Source organism: Chinchilla lanigera, unplaced genomic scaffold, assembly GCF_000276665.1.
Source record: "Chinchilla lanigera isolate Chin_1 unplaced genomic scaffold, ChiLan1.0 scaffold00005, whole genome shotgun sequence".
NCBI lineage: Eukaryota > Metazoa > Chordata > Mammalia > Rodentia > Chinchillidae > Chinchilla > Chinchilla lanigera.
The window spans coordinates 20,745,394-20,767,476 of record NW_004955406.1 but is presented as its reverse complement, the minus strand read 5'-3'; the positions used below and the strand labels follow the sequence as shown (position 1 = coordinate 20,767,476).

The window sequence follows — 22,083 nt, the reverse complement described above, 5'->3', positions numbered from 1 at the left end:
AAGACAGACCTCAAGGAGATGAACACATAAAAAAGTATAACTGCAAACTGCCACAGGAGAGATTGAATCATTTGATCAAAAATATACCAAAATTACAACATAAATCACTCTCCTTTCCCCAAGGCTACACTTAGTTTGAGGAAAAACTAAAGGAGTCCCCCATGCTTCTAAGATATGAGAACAGGCTGGGGGATCAATATATAGGCAGGTGGTTTAGGGTTTTACACTCCAGGCTTTGCTTTCTGCTTAGCCCTGCTCTTTATCTAAGAGACATTTATATCTAGGGGCAACTGAAAGGGTTCTTAGAAGTCACACAAGAAACAACTACACACAGGATGGCCTAATATGTCTTGTTCTTCTGACACGTCTGGATAAAAGACAGAATTTGCTCTCCACAATTAATTTTTCTTGAGGATCACAGTAAAATACCATGGTATGGAACACAGGGGATTTAAAACTACTGTACACATATTCCTTATTTTAGAAATTAAGGTTCCTTAGAAATTAGACTCCTTCAGATCTCAGAAGAGAAAATAATCCCATGCAGGCTGAAAGGGAAATAAGGAGTTGTCATTGCTTTCACACCTTTCAAACAAGTCTTCTACTGCAGAGGAGACACTGAAAAACTATGCTTTTGTAGCATGCACAAGGCTTAGCATTGAAATAAAAAGCTATGACTTTGAAGAAATGCAGAAAAGTGTTTGCATCCTATGTTTCGTTCATATAGGGTCAACACTGATTTGAAAATTACCATGTGAAATAAAAAGAATACTGGATAACATAGTCACAGAGTCAGAAAAAGCCTCAACAATTTAGCCCTGACTAATTGAAATATGCCATAATTTAGACAGGGGGTAGGCCAAAGTACCTCCCCCGAATCCATTATGAAAGCCAGTAAGATTTCCAGGGAGATGTTTTGCCAAACTAGGAGGACAATGTCTCAGTTGAGGCACATTCTTTTGAAAATAATTTATGTGCTTTTAAAAAATCATCTAAATAAGTCTTCTGGTAATACTGTTAGTCTTTGCTACTATAGATGTGATCAGATTTTTTACACATCCTAGCTAGTTAGAATTTCAACAGATTTAAAAGTTGACTGTAATATAAAAATTCCACATGCTACGACACCAGTCCCACTTTAACTGGGACTCAGTGGGACACCTATTTGACCATTTGTTTCACACTTATCTCTAAGTAGACTGGCTGTTCTCCAGGAAAAAATAATGCTGTTTCTCTTGTGTCTCATCAGTACAAGATGAAAATTTCCCAGCTCAGTTGTCAAGTTGTCCTCCAGATGTGTCATGTGTAATCACTCATCATTCACTGTCATCTTGTTCTCTAGCTATTGGGTCCCCTTTTCAGAGAGGACACACTCAAGTTGATTTCTGCTAAGAACTCGCTCTCCTTCCATAGCAGCAGAGAAGACACATCAAGTTCTGAAGAGTGCTTCATTCTTTTCTTCCTTTTTTTTTTTTTTTTTGCAGTGGTTGGGATTGAATTCAGGGCATGCTGCTCACTAGGCAAATGCTTTACCACTGAGCCATATCCAGTAGCCCAAGCTCATTACTATTTTAGTGTCATGGTCCTTTGCCTTCCTCAAGAGCCCAGGAGGCAACAGGGTAGTGGTCTGAAGGAATCTCTTGCCTTGTGGAATGGCTAGGCTTGCAGGAGGGTGAGATAGAAAGAGAGGACATGCTGGGAGTGACTTTGAGTGCTTTCCTAAAGGGTCTGGATAATTACATGGTAGGCAATAATTGCCACCACTTATTATATAACTTAAGTGCTTGATACTATATTGAACACTAAATATATTTTACCTTATTTAATCTTGCAGGACCAAAATACTTTTTTTTTTTTTTTTGGTTTTTCTCCGGTACCGGGAACCGAACTCACGACCTTGCGCTTGCCAGGCAGGCGCTTTTGCCGCTGAGCTAAATCCCCAGCCCCTACATTTATTTTTAATTTGCACTTGCTGATGAAGAAGCAGAAGTTCAGTGTGTTAAGGTAGCTAATAATTAATATTGTGAGGATTTAGACCCAAAGGTGCCAATGCTGAATCCTAAGCTCTTATGTGTCATGTTACAATACCTCTCAAAGGGGAACCACTGAAAGATTTTAACTAAAGGAATGAATAGTGAAAGAAACAAGGAATTTCTGAATTCAAATATTAAGGCAATTAATTTTACTCCCTATAGTCGGTCTGGGTCCATTCATGGGAAGAAAAGGTGACAGGTGAAACATCAAGATGGAGAAGCCCAGGGGCGCCCTTCATCATCTGCCCTATAGGTCTTGTGTATGTCCAAGTATTGAGAAAAGGATCTGTAGGCTGAGGAGAGATCCAGAACAAGCCATTGCTCTGAGTTTAACAGGATTAATGGCCTGGAACTAATCTAAACATCATGGCAAAGAGGACTCTGATATACTGGAGAAAATGCTGAACTTGAAATCAGCACACCAAGGCTGCCCAAGAACTGATTTGGCTCCTTACTCATCCAATGAGTCAAACTAGTCAAGGCTCTGGCAGTTCATTCCCAAACTATGGAGTAGACTGTCATATAATAAATGAAATAAGGTATGCAAGGAAATGAGAAGGAAGTTTCCCCTTTTGTACTGACAATGCTTGCCTCTCTAAGACCTGTGGGTAAGACTATGATTATCTGCTTATGTGAAAACCTCAGCTTAGCATTTTGACCATGTAGCTGCTCAGCTGCTCCCATCTGGGAATTACTTTTCCTTCTGTCCATGCCTCAGTATCTCTTGGGTTTACCCATATGCCTTCAATCCACTGTTACTCTACCATCTTTGTTCTGTGCCCATAGAACTAGCTAAGTGTTTGATGCCTAATCCTTTCCTTCTTGCGCATGAACCTCTACAAGCTTGTCATAGATGACACACTTTTGCAAACTTTCACCTTTGCACTGCATACCACTGTACTCCAACTGTACTCCATTTTCTGTCTAAGCACTAGGCAGCAGCAGAAGGCAGCAAAGCATCTGTCTTCTAGCAGTTTTGTTATTCAGTGAACAGTGGCCTGATTTGTATTTCTTCTTAGTCTTCATATTCTAAACATACCCAAAAATCATGTGTTGATCTTTCGAGGAAGGCCTTGCCTGAAGTACAGCCAATACAGCCTCCCAGCTGGAGAGTAATTTGTAATTCTAGGCTGTGGCCCTGTGAGTTTGGATTAAGCAGATGGCTGGCAGGTCACATGACCTAGGCTGATACTTCCAAAGACCCATCATGAAGTCTTCTGTCCCAGAGGACTCTAAAACCTACTTTTAGAGTGATGGGTTTCCATCAGTCCTGCAAGACTAGGCTCTTCTCATGGCACGAAGCCTTGCCTCCTATAGAGTGCTTTTTGTATCTGGGTCTGATTAGACGAGTTGCTGGTTACCATGTGGAAGGAGCTATTTCCCAATTGAACCATTTCATCTTGCATAGTTTTGTGGCCACAGGCCAAGATCCTATTTATAAACAGTCATCTCCCAAATGTGCTGTGGGTAGAGAAAGATATTTAGGTGTGAATACCATAAGACAAAGTTCTGCAAATGCATGTTCTCCAGGAGGCTCCTCAGTAGCACCAATGTCACATGCAATAGATAACACATTTTCCGGTGTTTGCCAAACCATGCATGCTGGGACTTAAAGGCAAGAGCAGACAGATAAGATGCTCCTTTCAGACACTCCCTCCATATAGATTCCATTTCTGTACCTCCCAAATCCCATTTTCAAGGCAGCTGGGCTATAACGCAGCAATGGGTACTCCAAGAGTCCCTGCCTGGATACAAAGTCAGATGAAGTCACTCAAGGTGACTCAACACTGGAATGTTGAGGTGATCCTCAACATCTTCCTATCTGCTCACTGCTGGAATTTTTCAATTCCTTTTCATCCAGCATCCTAAATCCACAGTGAACGGGCTACCTGACAGCTAAATTCAGTCTTAGTCCTTCATTCTCTTCCAGAGTAGGGGAACTGGGTGGTCTATCTGAATCAGTGGTAAATAGATCTTCTTTTCTTTTCTTTTCTTTTCTTTTCTTTTCTTTTCTTTTCTTTTTGGTACTGGGAATCGAACTCAGGACCTTGAGCTTGCTAGGCAGGCGCTTATGCCACTGAGCTATATCCCCAGCCCCAAGATCTTCTTTTCATGAAGTAGGAGTTTGTCCACTTTTCCTCCCTACAAGATAAATGTGTCATTACAGCTTGCTCTAGGAGACTCTCCTTTCAGTTCTCAGAGAGTGGAGACTAAAGAAGAAGCACCATAACCAAAGCTTGGGGCTTGAAGGGATGACCTTAGATAGGGGCAGCAGTGAAGAAGTGGCTGGGGAAGACAGCCGGATTTAGGTAAAACAACTGTTCCATTGTACCTATGCTCTTCTGAGCGTGAACATGTTCCACCATTTAGGTTCCCAAGAGTCCCTCCTTTCTTTTGCGTGTGCACTCATATCCTCAGAAACATAAAACCAGACCAGAGGAACATATCCTATACCACAGGGCCCTCCCAAATCTCACACTATTTGTGCCTGTTTCACTGAACAAATTCAGAAGTAGCTCTGCTGCTATGGCTCGTTCTAAATCCAACAGAGATCTCATGCACCTTAGCAATGAGGGCAGAGTGTCAAGTGTCAGGAAAGAAACACGCTTCAATGAAAAGAATGTAATAAAAGCTAATGTGGGAACTCTGGTTCTTTCTGGCATCAAGAAGCAGATTGACTCATGTTTTCATTTTTGGCTAAGAATTGAATAATGAAAGGCCAAGTGTGGCTGTGTGCCAGATCCCCTTGCGTGCCAGGGAGTCCTGACCTCACCTCGTGCCCTGCTAAAACAGCACAACAGGAAGTTTTGACATCAGCTGCCAGAAAGCCTGTGTGACACTGAGTGCTGATGGATGTACAGCCAGGGTAAGTGTGCAGGTAGGGAAGGAGAAGGGAGCAGGACTGCTGGTGCTTTTACTATTAAAACATTTGTACTGACAAGCAGGCATGTGCTGTGGTTGACTACTGAGAATGCAACCCACGGAGGTCACCTTCCTGGGCAAGATGATCTGGTCAAATAACATTAGAAGAGTGAAAATGGAGAGAGCAGGGCTCCTGGGTGGAGTGCGGGTATCACACATACACCTCTGGCCCTCCCCTCTGAGATGCTGTCCCACTTCTCTGTCAATCCAAGTCCCTGTATAAACTGGAAGACCTGAAGCCTGAGGACACAGACAGCATCATCTTTACCATGTAAACTTCTGTGAGATTCACAAATGCAACCTGCATAGTGCTCATGTGGCTTCTCCACAGGCAGCTGCTGCTGACTCTGCGGGTCCCCAGGGGTGAGGAAATGTGTCTGATGTACAGGTACCCAGAAATGCCAAGGCTGTAACCATCTCCACCTTCCTACCCAGCAGGTCAGGAAGCAGAAATGATGGCAATAGGGTGTAAGAAAATTGAGGGAAGCAGTTTCTGGTCCCTAAAATAGGGAAGAATTATCACATAGAAGAATTTCCCTTTTGCTGGAAGAGAAGGATAAAAGACAAAGGTTCGTAGACCTGGCCATTTACCAGACTCTTCTTGAAACCTCAGAGGAAAAGGCACAGCTCAGGACATTTATAGTTGGCAAACACTCTGTGTCTCCATATGGCCCAGAAAGTGGGATGTTGTGAGGGCAGTGGAATCAGGGAGCGCTGTTCCCAACCTCTGCCAAAACCCTGCCCACCTCTCCACCGAGATGCTGGGCTTGGACGGAGACTTGAGTGTTCTTATAAATGCTTTATAATGTAAAAATGGACAAGAAAGAAAAGAAAAGTTGCAATATAGCCTTCCACTGATATTCTTATACCCACCCCCCTGTATGCCCACACTGATAACATAAATCCCCTTCCTCAACTCTTCAAAATCAATCAAATTCTCAAATGGAATATGTCAGGTTTACATTATAAAGAATCCCTTTGCTTGATGTATGCAGCCATAGAGAACAGAGATTTCTCTCCAGCCACTACACAGAAACATATATGCTTGTAGGAAACACACACGATAGCAGGCGCAGATTTCTACAGCAGCAGGACTCTCTAGGAGAATTCAGCTGGAGGCCCTTCTCTCCTTGTGGTTAGAGGCCAGGCCCTTGCAAGTTGGGTTGGGTTCTAAGAAGGTCCTTACTGGCAGTGGTGTAAAGGATCCCAAGTCACCCCTGATTTCTGAGGAGCCACATAATGATGCTACCATGGCAACCACCATCAGTTGTTCAAATCCACTGAGCAATGGGCTTTGCAGAAACCTCAGCAGGACAAGGTTCAATTCCAAGGGGGAGAGAAAGAGACTAGGGCAGGAGGAAGGTTATCTGAATGGAGGACATTCGATAGGGCTAATCTATGGAATGACAGTGAAGGTGACACCCACCAGGAGAAAGGTACCTGACAAGCCTGAAGACAACCCCCCATTTGCCTTCTCTACTGGCCTGAGCCTCTGACTAAGGGAGACATGGGCTTAGTGGCTATTTCACTGTCTTCCCAGGCCACGCCACTGTGCTGGCAGAAGATGGGACTCCTGCTAACCCTACCAAATGATAGGAGAGCTGAATTCTCTGACACCCTGATGAGAAAAGGGGAAGAGCAGAGTTAGGAAGCATGGGAATATGAATGGGAGAAAGCATCACCATACCTCGGCAAACGTGGCAAAGACCAGAGGAAGGGAGAGTGGGCACCAGTTCTATGAGCACAGAAGGGAGAAGGAATGGGCATAGCAGGCTTGGAGGGACGATGACAAAAGAGAGTAGGGGGAGAAGGATGAGCAAGTATCATCTACATTTCAGAGAGAAATGAAGAGAGAGTTCAAGTGATGACATCACTAGTAGCAAGTGATGGATCATAACTCTCAATCCATCACAAAAGCATGGATCCCAGAGCCAAGGGATTTCCAGAGGTCCCCTTCACGGTACCTGGTCTGAGGAACAACAGAGAGGCTTCAGCTCCGGGGCTGTTAAGGCTTCCCCTGCCACCAGCACCAAAGCCACCACTACCATGTTTCAAAGGGCACAAAGAAAGAACAAGACAGATGATAACCTCACAGGCATCATTGTTACGGAGTATAGGGAAGGATAGCTAGACTGTGGACAAAGGGAGGCAAGGGGAGGCTTCCTCAAAAGTGCACCACCCACGCACACTAGCACCAACACGCCTGCCTGGTCACTACCTCTACAGGTATGGGTGCAGGCTGGTTATGTGGGAAACACCCAAGTCTTGGACCAACCTGCAGTCCTTTTCAATTATCTGCATACATTATGCACCAATACATGTTACTTCCACCTTCAGATTTCATGACATGATATGGGAAAATTAGAATAATGCAGGGAATTAATATTCATCGATCACTCACATTGCCAGGACCTGACTAAGCATTTTACATGCTTTGTTTTGTCTCCATTTTAGAGATAAGAAACTGAGGATAGGGGGATTAATACTTGCCTATAAGGCTCAAGGACACAAAGCAGGAAAGGAGGGGGGCTGAAGTTCAAACTAGGCTCTGCCTAGCCTCCTGCCCACACCTTTCCTTCCCTCTGTCCCATCCTAAATGCTGCTCTCTCTTCACTCACCAAAGACAAACTATTCTGCTGAGTGAAAGTAAGAGAGAAGAACAATATGGTGAATAATGTATGCAAATGAATGGTAAAATGCGAAGGAAAGTTGACCTTTTAAAAACCCAAGGGTCATAATTTATTTATCTCTCACCCAAAAAGGGTGAGCTTCCTTAGGACAAAGGCAGGGTTTAACACGTTCATGGCAGCGTCATAATTTGTATGTCTCACTGCTGGCCACTTGAAACACTGGTGGTACATGCACGACAGTCCCATTAGGCAGCCTTTTTAAAATAAATTTTATTAATAAAGAGACCAATGAAAGTGATGAGGCCTGTTTGTACCATCAGTGGTAGAAGCCGCTCAATGGGACAATCACATATGTACCAATGGTAGTTTAAACTGGCAGAAAAATGTTAAGGCAACTTTTCCCAGGAGGAGGAGGAGCTGGAAGTCCCCTTGGTAGGTCCAGAATTTCTTTCCTTTTGTCATGGTAAGACCCATACAGAGTCTGGATGTGTGAAGAACGCATGTGTGCTTTTGTGAAATTTCTTTGGGGACAGGTTAGCCATGTCTGATAGGAAGTTTGCTGAGGGCAAGTTTGCTGAGGGCAAAATTGATTGCACGTGGTCTTAACAGGGTCAACGTACTGGTGCACATAGGGACAAGGCACACTAGAGATATTTTGATTACCACCTGTTTCAGAATCACAATCACCCTGATGGACTCTCTTTGGAAAGTTTCTCATGGCCATTGTAGCAATGGACACAATCTACTTTCAGGGAGATCTTGGACTCAGCATAGCTGGAGAACACTCACCTCTCCTACAGACAGAGCACGCCTTACCCTGGGCCACTGAACAAGCATTCTTTTTCAGCTCTTACCCTACTTCTTTTTCTACCAGGATGGACAAGTAATGGAAGCTCTCAGTGCCTGCAAGAAGGTGGGACTGATGATCCCTCTCTAACCATTTGGACCGTAGAAGGGCAAACCTGTAGAGATATCTTGTCCCATTCCTCATACAGCTGCCTTCAATGAAATCAGTTTCCAGATGTGTTCCTGTCTCCTCATCAGAAGGAAAGTGTAGCTAGCCCTGCTTAGTAGATAAGCACCCCACTACACTTATACTCAAAGAGGTTGGAAGGAAATTCCACAACCAGGGAATTCCCTGATGCCATCCAGAAAAGATGGCAGCTGCTCTGGGTTCAGACAGAGCCCAGAAGGCTGTCATGCATTCTTCCAGGTCTCTCCCCAAATCTGGTTAGCAAAGAGGCCCTGATAGCATCTCTAATTCTTCCCCAGGGCTAGGAGAGGTCCTTTCCTTGGCCCAATTCCATGGGAAACATCAAAATATGGTTGGAAACCAGCTTCAGCTGGATTAATGCATAGAGAAAAAAAATTTTCCCAAATATAATAAATGTGGTTTCATGACCTAAATGTTTTAAATCCATTTTCTTAAGTGTGTTGTCAGGAAAGGTTTGGAAAGTTGGTTTTTATGACCCTAGACTAGTCAGTCGTCCCTGTCCATGTGCAGAGAATCTATCCATGCTCAGGATTCTGGGATCCCAAATTTTGCTCTGCTCCCCACATGTTTCTTTCCTTTAAACTGTTCATTTGACAGATTCAAGAAGTGAAAGGGCACCTCAAAAGACCCTGGGTCTGTCCTTGGGTGCAGATTAGGCACTGCTCATCCCCTGCATACCTGCCGTGTTTACCTGTCTCCAGGAAAGATCTAAGGCCTCTAACTTCTTCCTCCTGATGCTCCCTTCGCCTGCTTCTCCATCCCAACATTTGGGTACCTGGGCTGAATCTATAAAGCCCTCAGGAGCTCTGCTGAGGGTAACTGGCAAGCAGATGCCCAGGACATCCTGCTTTGGCCCTCTTCCAAAGGGGTTTCATTTCTCAAGTTCACTGTAGAGGAGGCCTCAGATCAGCCAGGGCTTCCAGGAAGAGGGGTGGAAAGTGGGAAAAAACAGGAAAGAGCCACTTACGCTAGAGCAAAGGCCACCAATGCACCAACCACCACCACAAAGTCCAAGATGTTCCAGAGGTCTCGGAAGTAGGACCCATCCTGCAGGATCAAGCCTTGGTCTATCATCTGCAGGCCAAGGGTGTGAACAGACATAGATGAGCCCAGAAGGTTCAGGCAACACCTACCCAGAGGTCAGGTTCACTGTGGCAATACCTCCATGGCCCCTCTCTCTGCCTCCACCCCTAACCTGGGCCTGAGAGCAATGGGGGACCCAACAGGGTCTTACCGGACAACATGGGCCTGAGGCCTCTTCTCAAAGCCACTAAATTTCTTGGCCCTCATAGAACCCTGCCATATTCATCTTTTCTTTACTGGCCCAGAGCTCCAGATCTTGTCACATAGGCAAGATGGGTAAAACTGGGAACAATATAGGTCCAAGGGGCATTAGGGTGGTTGCGGGAGAGAGTTATAGCTGAGAGTAGATGGGGTCCAGGAATATTCACCTCTGCCTAAGCCTTCCTTTGGCATGAACCCAGACTCAAACCAGGAAGGGCACCAGGAAGGAGACCCTCCTGGGGCTCCGTCATGAACTAGTGGATGACAGCCTCGGGGAAGGGGCCTAAACTAAAGAAGCAGACATGTGACCCATCCAAAATGCAGAGTCCAAGTTTCCCTTGGAAGCTTTTACCTTTATAACCATCTCAAAGGTGAACACTCCTGTGAAAACATAGTCAAAATACCTCAGGACCTGCAAGATACACATAGCAGAAGGGAAGAGAATCATGTGAGGCCACCAGGCCACATACACACTCTTGCCCACAGACACATGAAGTCCTGCTCAACCACCCCACTCCCCGCTAATTTCACCTCAGAAAGAAGGCATGGGGTTACAGCCACTAACTGAACTCACAGGTGGATGCGTGGAGGAGAGGCACATAGTTCAGTGACTCAGCGCCTGCTGGGACACAGAGTCCAGAGGCCAGTCCTTGGCTAGAGCTTAATTTCTTGGGCTTGAATGGCCCCACAAAACTCTCACTCCAGTTCTGGCCCAGGACCTGGAACCTCTGTCAGTTCCTTTCCTTCTCCCAGCCATCAGATCTTCTTACAAACACAACTGGGGATGCCCGGAGATGTCTTAACTCCCTGTGGTGGAGCTGAAGCTCCCCAGTTTCACACACATCACCCATGACCCTGTGTCAGATCCCACATCCAACCCCCGGCTCTCTGCAGAGCCCCTCAAATCCCTGGCTGGCTTAGTGCAAGGTCCACAGCTGCAGCACAGAGGCACAAGGTACAGTTGAGGGATACAAGGCCTACTCTGGAAATGGTCCATAGTCCTCTATGAGAAACAGGAGGACCAATTTCTCCAGCCTTCTTCATTCCCCAGCAACCTTCCCACCATGTTGGTCCACCTCTAATGCTGGGTGGGTCCCAGGGCACTTCAGAGGTTGACAAATGGCCCCTGTGCACCCACTTTGTTGCGCTCCGAGTTGGTCAGGACTGGGTCCTCTGCTGCCAGGGCAATGCTGCTGGCTGCGATCACCAGGAGGATGCACATCTCAAAGTAGCGCAGGTTTACAATGTAGTGGCAGGCCCTCCGGATCCTGTGTATGGGAGGGTGGAGCCCTGAGTAGCTGGGCCTGCGTACTACTCATGCCCATCCCTCCTACTCCCACCCCCACACACATCAGCCTCTTTTAGACAGCCAGACCTTCGCCAAAGAAAGCCGCCAGGGAGAGCAATTTAATTTCTCAGGCACCACCCTTGATTTCTAGCCCCAGTGGGGGAAGGTAATCAGATTGGCTAAAGGCTGCAGCAAGCAAGCCAAGATACATTATGTGTAAGCACGATCCAGCCACAAGAGCAGCCAGCCTCAAACTGCACAAGCTTAGGTGCTACATGGTGCTTTCCCCTGCTGTAAGGAAACTGACACCTGCTTAGCAAATCATAAAGAACCAAGGAACAGATTTGGATTCGAAGTTTTTGGATAAGAACAGCAGTGGGTTTCCATGCCCTGCCCCCAGGCTGTGCTGATGGAAGTGCCTCTGTTCTATACTCTTTGTTTCATCCTCAGATGAACTGATACCTTTGACCCAAGTTCCATCCCATCCCAGAGCCCTGCGTAAATCTACCCACATGGCCACCAAAGGCTGCCTTGTCCTCCTAGCCTCAGAACCTGGTCTCTATGTTGCTCCCGGCACAGAAGGCAGCTTCTCTTTCCAAATCCCATCTTTCCTGAACCTAACCTTCTAGGCTTATCTCTGACACTCCCACCTCCTGCCCCTACTACCTCTGTCCAGGGAACATGTCCACTTCAAAACCTATAAGCAGGACAGAGTTTAGACCCAAGCCCTTAAATTCCAGTAGAGGGCCCACAGTCTCAGCTCTGTCCCCTTCCCAAATGTCTGGTGAGATCCTTAAGTAGACTTCCCTCCTGCCCCATGCCACCCACTGACCAAACAAGGGGTGAAGGGCCCTTTCCTCACATTTCTCTTGCATCCTGTCTTGGGTTATGGTGTACAGTGTACACAGCACTCAGAAGTCATTTAACTTAATGGCCCATCTTACCTATTGGGTCCCAGATGCTTCCATGTCTGGTACCCTCTGCCAGTATGGGGAAGGCTCAGGAAGAGGACTAGGCTCCCATCCTTCCTCCCTCCACTGCCCAATCCTGGCTCAAACCCTGGTTGACTCCCCTAGCACAAACAGAGGAGTCTTCGGGAGGTGACTTACGGGTTAGTGGTGCTGAAGATGAACATGGAGCTGTGGGGCACCATGGCTTTGCCCGTCTCTCGCTTCTCCTTTTTCTGCTTCTTCTTCTCTACTTCTTCCTCCTCCTCTTTGATCTCTGCCTCCTTCAAGGGACTGGCTTCTCCATCAGTCTTGTTGCTAACTGCAAAAGGCCCATGTTGAGATCTTCAGCAACCTGGCTACATGCACAATGCCCTTCCTTTTCAGCTGATTATAGCATGCAGAGTAGATGAAAGGACCACAGGAATTCCCCGAGAACCTCGCAAACACTGGGAGTATTTCACACATTACATTACATTAAGCCCTTTCCCTGCTCTTATCCTCAAACTTGCCCACATTTTATGTGGGATAACCTCTTAAGGCACATAATTGAAATCACCTGTTCCTCTTCTCTTGCTGAAGGTTTACAGTCTGGCAAATAGCAAGGCTGTTTCTGTTACAAAGTTTACAAATTTAGGCATTATATATAAATTCTTGTTCCTTATGGAATTCTGACATCAATACACTCCGAGTGGTATATATTATTATTCCTATTATACAGATGAGAAAACTGAGTTCAGGCAATCTAATATGTTTTTGAAGGTCACAACAGCTAGTGCAGGCTCCCAATTTGAAATCCTATATGCTTGAAATGAAATACCATTGCAGTGGAGGATTTTAAGAAACCATTACTCTGTTTGCGGCTGCCATTTTGCCAGTGCTCTTTCCAGCCATGATGGATGTAGATATGAGAATGTAATATTCATATGAATATGGGCCTGTGACTGCACTCCCAGACTGGGAGGACGAAGGCGCCAGGGGTGAGGTGAAGCCCTCGGCCTGATGCTGTCTGTTTCCATGAACAGGACACAGTGTGCGCTAACTTGGCAGGAGGCTCAGGCTATCAGAAAATGGGGAGGGACCCAGTCAACTCCCTCCTACTGCTCCTTGCTTAGGGAATGACTCTACCCTGTGGGCAGATGTAAGAAGCATCTGTGGTCCAGGCCCATGCAGGGCCATGTGAAAGGTAAATCAAAGTATCTAAAAGTCTTCTTGTCCCACACTCGCACCCGTGGCTAAGGCCACAGATTAGCCTTGGGAATAGGCAATAGTCAAGGTGTTATTTTTCACAGAAGACAGTCAGAACTACTTCTTATTTATTAAAGTATAAAATCAAACAGTCACTAAAAGCATCTGTGAATCTGAAATCCTGAGACACACCCAGGACATGCCCTGCTTTCTAGTCCAGTAAAAAACAGAATTGGCATTTTGAGTGTGGAGAATGTGAAGGAAGGAAAACAGGGCAATGGAAGTAAGAGAAACTAAGAGAGGGTTCTCGTGTGACAGAAAACATGGAAAAAGTAGAAGGAAAACAACCAGAAAAGGAACCCAGTGGTCACAATTTAGTGATTACTAGGTAACAGGTGAGATTAATTCAGGGACAGGTGGAGGGACAGAGGCAGATTCATGCTGAGAGTATTCATGCTGAGAGAAAGTGTAACATGAACGCAGAGATGGGATATAGGACCTAGGCAGCCGTAGGGTGTGGGAATAACGCAGGCATGGGATACGGTCAGGGCAGGGATGGGATGTCGGATTAATACAATGGGTACTGGGGCAGGGTGGGGTAATAGAGGAAATGTTCTTTGTTGTTTCCCTTTAAAGTTTCATAGTTTAACACTGGTTGCCTGAGGAAATTTTGATAGAGAGAGAATGTGACTAAAAGCTCCTGGGAGAAAAAGAGTTGCTATGAGTAATAGAATAATAAAATGTTAGTACAGAGAAAGGCCTCTGAGATCATCTAGTTCAACTCTCTCACTTTGTAAATGACAAACTGAGGCCTGGAGAGAAGTGTGCAGAGTCATTTTGCAGAGGTCACTGACTGAGCAGAGCCAGGGCCAGGAAGACCCCCCATGCAGAGGTCCTCCCCAGCAAGGGCCCCTCATTTTCTGGGGCAGAAGAGCACTTGGAGGCCAACCAGCTGAACGCATACTTGGGTACAAAATCACAAGTGATCACTGCAGACTCTGCAATGATCACAGAACCACAGCTTAAGGAAATTGTCTAGGCAAAATCCAAGATCCAGAAAACTCTAGCTTATTTTTGCAGGGGAAAACTGCCACTATTTTACTAGTTGACAGTTCTTTAGAGCTGCTGGGGCTTTCCCTGTGGCTTTCCTGGAAGGACCCAAGCCAGCCGTCCCCGGCTCTGGGCAGGATGAACAGATGATGGCGACAGGGACTGCACTCACTGTGTACCACTGTTGAATCCACCAAGGGGTCCACTTCGGGGATGGCGACAGTGACACTGGTGCTCTCGGTAGTGGCCTTGTCTGTGTTGGCTGTGATGCAGGACAGGTCCGGCTCACTCTGACTGATGCCCCGGCCCACGTCCAGCTGCACATCTCCGAGGAGGGCTTGCTCGCTGCTGCCTTCTGCCTCCTGCTCCACCAGCACTGTATCCCTCCCCACTTCCAGCTCAGGCTGGGGCAGGACCAGGGGTGTGTCTGGCTCATCCAGGGCTCCTGCCAGCCCAGAGCCTCTGGGCACCATCAGACTGTTGGTCCTGAGAAGAGAGAGAAGACACAGTCAGGGCTCAAGCATCTGTTGCAGAGGTGGAGAGGAGTGGGGCCTGCCAGCCATGTCCGAGGCTTTATTCCTACCCGTGCACCCTTGCCCCACTCCCAGCAGAGATATCTTCAAAGAATGACCCTCATTTTCAGAGGGACAAATCCCACTGCCTGTTATACTTATTCATACAATTTAAAGGATGCTTTAGAATATCTCCATTTTATAAAAGGGAAACAGACTTGTGAGGGCTTCCTAAAGAATTCCTAACACCAGCCTGTGCTATGTACACTCCTGGGACATACTTACCTCCTTAAATCCTGGGATCGTTCCTCTTCATGGATGGTTGGCTCCTTGCCTCCGTGACTGCCCCGGAACTCATGGTCCTTCTCTCCCTCAGGGTCCCCACCTTCATCCAGACTCCGCTCCTGGCTGGCAGACCTGCTCCGGGAGGCCGATGCAGACTCCTTGCCTTCAGTCCTGACACGACGGTGCCGGCTGCGCCTCTGGCTCTGCCTGTGCCTGGCCCGGTCCTCAAAGGTTACCACAGTCTCTCCTCCCCCAGCCTCCTGCTGGGTGGGGTCACAGTTCCCATGACAAGGCCTGGCCAGCCACGGTGGCTCCCGTTTGCCTAGGGACAAGGGGCTCCTCTGGTTGTCCAGGGCACTGGTCAGGTCACCTCCATCCCCTTTGAGGGACGCCCCCCGGCTGATGCGTTCCTCCTCACACTTTTCCAGGCCTAAGCCTAGAGCCAGGCCCTCAATGGGCCTGGACCTCCGGTAGAGGCTGGGGTGAGCATTGAGTGGATTGAGGGGGCTCAGTGGGTTGAGCGGGTTGAGGGGGTTCATCGGTGGGGCCTCCTCTTTGTTAAGGGCCTCTTGGCTGGACATCTGCATGTGCCTCCTCAGCTGGCTGGTACGCTGCTCCCACACTGACATGTGGTGCCGGCGCCTCCGCTCCCTCCTGGCAAAGGTGAAAGGGTGAGGGCCTGTTAGCACCAACAGCCACAAGCCAGGGAGGGCAGGCACAGGGGCCACGAGTGGGCTGGGGGGACATGGTGGGGGAGAAAATGGGCAAACCCGGGATTTGAGACAGGAAGCACAGAAAGATGCAGGGAGCAGAGTGGCCACGCATCAGTTGGCTGATGGACCAGTGCCTCCCAGCCCAGTCCAGGGTACTTTTCACTCCAATCCCTGCTCAGTAGTAGCCAAAGGGTTGGGTAGAAATGAACCTAGGACTCAATCCCATGTCCCCAGGGCCTGGGAGGGCAGTTGTACAAAGACTCACTAGGCTTCTACTCCCCTGCGCTGCTTTGATTCAGAGCACCAGCCGGAGCCCACTCTGTACCCACCAACGACCCTGACTCAAGGTTCATCCCCAACCACCACCCCACTCTCTCTTTTCCCTCTAGATTGCAGCCTGGGATTGCAAAAGCTGCGATGTACCATGATTTGATCCCAAGAAGGGGGAGAACAGCAGCAAACAGACTCATATGCTAAAAATTTTGCCATTACCCTCCAAAAGTAAGAGAGTCATGGGTCTCTTCTACAATAGCTAACAAAACCCACAGAAGACCATGTTGCGTTGACCACTATCCGCTCATACCCAAAACCACTGCTGAGCACTGAGGCGCAGGGGCCTAGATGCGTATTCATGGCAGCAGGAACACACGAACATGACATGTACAGAGGAGCACACAGGAGTGGGCCCACCAGGCAGGAGGGCAGACACCACTCCTTCCCTCATGGGCCTGTGGGCACACACCTACCAGCTATTAAAGGCACACTCACATGTACGCACACGCACCCTGACAAGGCCTACACAGAGCTGTACACAGCCACCTACATGAAAGAAACACCCACCGACACCAATCACCAACGCCAACACATGCCACTCACAAGCCACAGAGAAGAGGGAGCAACACACATGGTAACATACTTTAGACACACTGATAAAGCACGTTTGAAATGGGCATGTTCACAGACCACTTGTGTGAAGCACACACACACTTACACACACACCAAGGCACACGCTGACATGCACACCCAGTGCCACTTTGTCCATAGCAAGGACAGAGACACGCTGTCCCCACACCCACACAGAACCACTCACAAACACGCAAACCGGTACACACATACAGGTGGCTGCTGCGTGGCTCCCACATCGACATGTGGTGTCTTCTCCTTCTGTCTCTTCTGGGAAAGAAAAATGAACAGGTTCAGTTCACCCCTGAGCCCCCGAATCACCAGCAGATTTCCAGAGGGTTCTCCAAGTGCCTGTTTGCCCTCTGTGGACTCCCAACCTTCACTTCTCCAGTGCAGTTGGGAATTCTGAGTCCTTGCTAATACAAACACATGGATCTCATTCTTGAAGCACACATACAGACACACACCGGACGTACCATTCCATACAGGGTACAACTTCAGATGCTCAGATACCAGGCCCTATCGGCACTCACGCTGCCACCACACCATCCTTCACGGATCTATTTTGAACACTTTGATGAGAAGTGGTTCTCTCCCTCCTCAATCATTCTAGGATTACAAAGCACATTCACATAGATGTGACACCCTCTCCTGTCACTCCTTTAGCAGATGCCAACTCAGTCTCACAAAACTTGCAGGGAATAAATGCTGTGCCATGCATGTCAGTGAGGCTACAAACAGCCTGAGGGCAAAGGCAGGGTGGCCACCATGTTCTCCAGGATGTGAGCAGTCCCCCTGCACTTGGCCACGTGCCCTGATCAGGGGTATTAAAGATTCAGCCTTTTCAGCTGGGGAAAGCACAGTATTGACCTTCCTACTCTGGCACAAAGAATGATCTCTTCCCTATACTGTGTCCTTTCAAACACAAGTTAATGGAAGTTAAGAGTTGATCAGGGTGGGCACCTCTTGTGACAGTGGCCAGAGCATGTGGTAGAACGGGACTATGAGCACAGTGCCCCGGGGGCACCTTTGGGTGCCCTCAGAGTGCACCTGCACCTGCTCCAGTCCCTGAGCTGGGGGATTCAGTCCACCCTAGTGGGCCCTGCTAGACCTAGGAGTAGGCAAATGCTGGTCGTTCCCTGGGAAAACTGACATCCACCAATGCAGAGTGTACTGGCAAACTAACAAGCCCAAATGCCCATGTCTTGCACATCTACAGAAAAGCCTGATAGAAGAGTAGGGCTGAGGGAGCAGAGGTAGCTGGCCTAGGAATTTCTCTCTCTGGGTATCTAGAAGAGGCACCACCACAGGTGTGCACATAAGTGCCCCATGATGCAGACATCATTTTGGAGATGCCTGGGAGCTCCTCAACTGAATACTGTTTTCCCAAGCATGCACCCTGCACCACAGATAAGCACAGTGGGGGTGGAGTGCCACAAAGCATAGATAGTGTGTAGGAATGAGAGCAAGTGCTCTAGACAGGAAGCACTCACACCCACAAGGAAAACCACATCAAACCATCTAGATTCTCAACTAAACAAATGCTCTCCAGAAGTGCATATGTAAGACTATGAGTACATGAAAAGATTCTCCCCCATATATACACATAACATACACACATACACACACATACACACACAAGGGAAAAGAGAGGCCTTTCTCTAACTCACATAGATCAGGCTCCCCTTTTCTTCTCTACTCACACATGCAAGGATCCAAATTCACACTCATGCCTAAAGTCACACAGAGAAGTATCCACCTATCTCCAAGTCATGTGAACATGACCTTATGTACATCCCACCATGGCCTTAGGGCAACAGAAAGGGCAAGTAGCATCCTTCCCATTACACATCCTTCTCATTACACATCCTTCTCAATACACATTACAAGGAAACCGAAGTTCTGCGATGCTGCGTGGTTCTCTCCAAGGCCATACTCATACTCCAAGAGTACGTCACCAGCAGAGCGAGGGCTAACACTCAGGCACCTTGTGACAGTGTTCACTTGTGTTTCTCCATGGCAGCCACATTTGTACTTAGTTGCACTACATTCCAGTAGTCTGGTGTGCACACATGGCACAGCACACAACACACGCCCTGAGGTAACTCTCACCAGCAGTACACATTGCAGCACACATGTGACAACCTGAGCCTGGGTCTCCGCTCATCTAGGATGTTCGCAGCACCTTCCTCGACCTTGCTGTGCCCTGAGGCACACCGTGCGATTCCCACAGCCTCGTGCCTGCCCACACTTCATTCATTCATTGCATAAATAGTGAGTTTCTACTCTGGGCCAAGCATCATCCCAAATCACATCTCTCCAGAAACCCACTTCTCCCTCAGGCTTCCTCATCTCAGTAAATAGAACCACCCACTCCTAAGCAGCAGCCAGTCCTATCCATCCACATTTTTGGATACCTGTGTGTATGTGTTTTTAGCTCCAGTTCGTGAGTTCAGGGAAGGTGGGGTAGAAACTACTCAAGACCTAGAGACTATTCTGAAAATGCTGTCTGTGACTTCCCCATCAGCCTTTAATGAATGTTTTCCTCTCATTCACAGAAGAGAGGGCCAGATACCAGGCCTCCACAGATTCGGAAGGTGAAGATAAGGTGATAGGCATTGGGGAAGGGGGGCGACACACAGAACTTGGAGGGGGCTTTACAACCCTTGCATGAGGATTGGGCTACCACGCATGCCTTCCTCACCACTGTCAAGTAACAGGCAACAGGGTCTGGTGTTGGGATAGATACCTCCAAAGGAGCTCAGACGATTCCCCATAGGTTCCCAGGGTCACTGACATAGGCTTTCTGCAGCCCCAGAACAAGAACAAGAATTCTGTTTTAGCCCCTCCCCCAGACCTCCTCCTTCTCACTGCATGAAGGTCAGACCCACTCAGAGCCCACGCTGACTGTCCTCAGTCCTGCTATCTACTACACATCTAGGCTATATTCTTAGAGGAATGTGCACTAGCTGTTTCACTTAATCACCTCCATTTCTCTCCCTAATCCACTACCCTGGATTAGCTTCCTACCCAGCTACTTGTATGGTCACTAATAGCTTTTGTTTTGCCAAATCCAATGGTCCCTTTCCTGTCCCCATTATGGGCAATCCTTCAATGGCGTGCAGCACTACAGTACTCTTCTCTGCTCTGCAAGGTTTTCTTCTATAGGTTTCCAGGGCACCATGCTTCTCTGTTCTTCTGCTGCCTGCTGGTTGTACCCATTCAGTCTCCTTTCCTGGCTTCTCCTCTGGCAGATCTTAAGCAGAGGCACAAGCTCAGCCTCTGTCCTCAGCTCCTCTCTTCCTCATTCCTACTCTCCCTGGGTCATTGCACCCACACTGATGGCTTAAATATCATCTAAATGCAAATGACTTCCACCAAACCTTTATTTTAATCCTGACTTCTCTTCTACGCTCCAGACTCCTGTAACCAATAGTCTATTCAAACACTTGGATGCCTTAAAAATATATCAGATTTAATGTGGCCAAAATAAACTTTGGATTTCCAGCATCTCCAGGGTATCAGTAAATACCACCACCTTCTACCTGACTATTTAGGCTTCAAAACCTTAAAACTCAGGAGCAATTTTTATTTCTTCTTTTTTTTTCATTTTCACACCTTCTGCATTTAGTATGAGCTCATCCTATTGGCTTTCATTCCAAAATACAGACTGACTGAGATTACCTCTCATCTCTGCCATTGCTACTGTTCTTGTCTAAATCACCATCACATACTAAACTCTAAGAACCAACTCGCTGGCTCCTTGCCTCCACTCTTGGCCCCAACAATCCAATCTCCACATAGCACAGTGACTTTTTAAAGGAGAAATAATATTATTACTCTGCTTCCACTTTTAGTCCTTCCATAGTTGTCATTAGAATAAAAGCTGAAATCTTTCACTTGAGAATCAGGATCTCTGAGCTGGGTCCTGCCCACCTCTCTGGTCTTGCTATCTTCCATCCCTATTATTCACTAAACATCAGCCATACTGGACTTTGTAAGGGGGACACTTCCTTCAAAATGTCACACAATTGTCTTCTACAAGTGTATGTCTCTACTTACACAGTACCTCCTTGGAAAACGCCTCCTGGACAGCCCTCAGGTACTCCTGATCATACCCCTTGTTCCTCTCTGTCAGACAACCCTGTTCTGTTTCCTTTATAACACTTCTTGCTATCTGAAACAATGTGCATATTTATCATCTGTCTCCCTCGCTGAAATAAAAACTCCATAGGAAAAGAGGCTTTCTCTTGCTCACTGCTGTAATCTCAGGAACAGTTGCTAGCATGAATGAGGTTCACTCCTACAACCAGTCATTTCAGGAATTGAAGAATTTACTTTAGCACAACCCACGGGTCTGTAAAGGGGCAGCCAACTCACTCGATAGAAGGCATGTTGGGTGCAGACATCGGGCTGACCTCCTTGGCCTTCTGTAGTGCATGTTTCTGGTTGAAGGCCTCCTCTTCCTCCTGCTCATCCTAGACATAAAGCAGAGATGGCTTTGCTTGGGATCCCTATGAAGGAGAGGAGCTTCCTTTGGCTCTCTCCAGGAGTTCTGAAGACCAGCAAAGTTTGGCAAGCAGAGGAAGAGGTTAATAAAGCAGCATGAGATTAAGTTGGCTTAGAGTCCTCCGATGGTCAGAGGCCAGGCCCATTGGGAGACAGCAGCCTCATAGTTTCCACAAGGCCAGCAATTACTGTCTCTACCCTGCCCCCAATAGGCTGCATAGGACAGCCAGTGGATGTCCAACTATCCCCAGCTCTTGGTGCAACTGCCCATGACTGCAGACGAAGGCAGCAGCAAGAATCCACGGAGCTCAGATGTTCTGCAGTATCTGGAATTGACGGAGCAGGGTGCTTCCAGGCACAGCCTGTGAACGGAGCCCTGAGTCTGAGCGCCAAGTCTAAGCACCCAGCATGGTGTCTCCCTTGCACAGCTAACTCTCTGCTCCCCGAGTTCTCGGCAGAGACCTCATTCCCTCACTTGAATTCCTGCATGTAAGTCTTGACGCCAACAAAAAGCAGTTCAGGTAAAGTGACTAGAACTGTTAAGAATACATACATCTTCCCAGTAGGCTCTGCTTTTGACATACATCATTTCTCTGGGTACTCACAGTAATTCTATGAGAAATGTACATTTTCTTATGAGGAAAACTGATATTAATGAAGATCAAGAATCTAGCCAAAGCTAAAACAGCCAGTAAGTGACAGATGTGGGATTCAAACCCAATTTTTCAGATATTAAACCTAGCATTTTCCCTTCCATATCATACAGATTAGAAGTTCCCCCAGGAATGTAGAGAAGACAGGTTACACTTGAGAAAAAATATGGAA

At 47.4% G+C, this 22,083-nt stretch overlaps 1 protein-coding gene across 7 annotated transcripts in view; it reads right to left on the bottom strand.

Annotated features, from left to right (window-relative positions):
* Cacna1e (calcium channel, voltage-dependent, R type, alpha 1E subunit) overlaps positions 1 to 22,083 on the bottom strand; it is a 468,116-nt gene that overhangs the window by 57,203 nt on the left and 388,830 nt on the right. For 4 of the 7 annotated variants that reach the window (XM_005374993.2, XM_013521375.1, XM_013521398.1 and 1 more), the window contains 8 exons: positions 21,130 to 21,227; positions 16,963 to 17,019; positions 15,134 to 15,787; positions 14,509 to 14,822; positions 12,261 to 12,420; positions 11,002 to 11,131; positions 10,216 to 10,275; positions 9,547 to 9,653 (listed from right to left, as the gene is read on the bottom strand). In XM_005374993.2, the coding sequence (XP_005375050.1) occupies positions 9,547 to 9,653; positions 10,216 to 10,275; positions 11,002 to 11,131; positions 12,261 to 12,420; positions 14,509 to 14,822; positions 15,134 to 15,787; positions 16,963 to 17,019; positions 21,130 to 21,227 (1,580 nt within the window). The remainder of the gene's footprint in view (positions 1 to 9,546; positions 9,654 to 10,215; positions 10,276 to 11,001; positions 11,132 to 12,260; positions 12,421 to 14,508; positions 14,823 to 15,133; positions 15,788 to 16,962; positions 17,020 to 21,129; positions 21,228 to 22,083) is intronic. The other 3 variants (XM_013521412.1, XM_013521381.1, XM_013521405.1) reach the window with 1 other exon arrangement.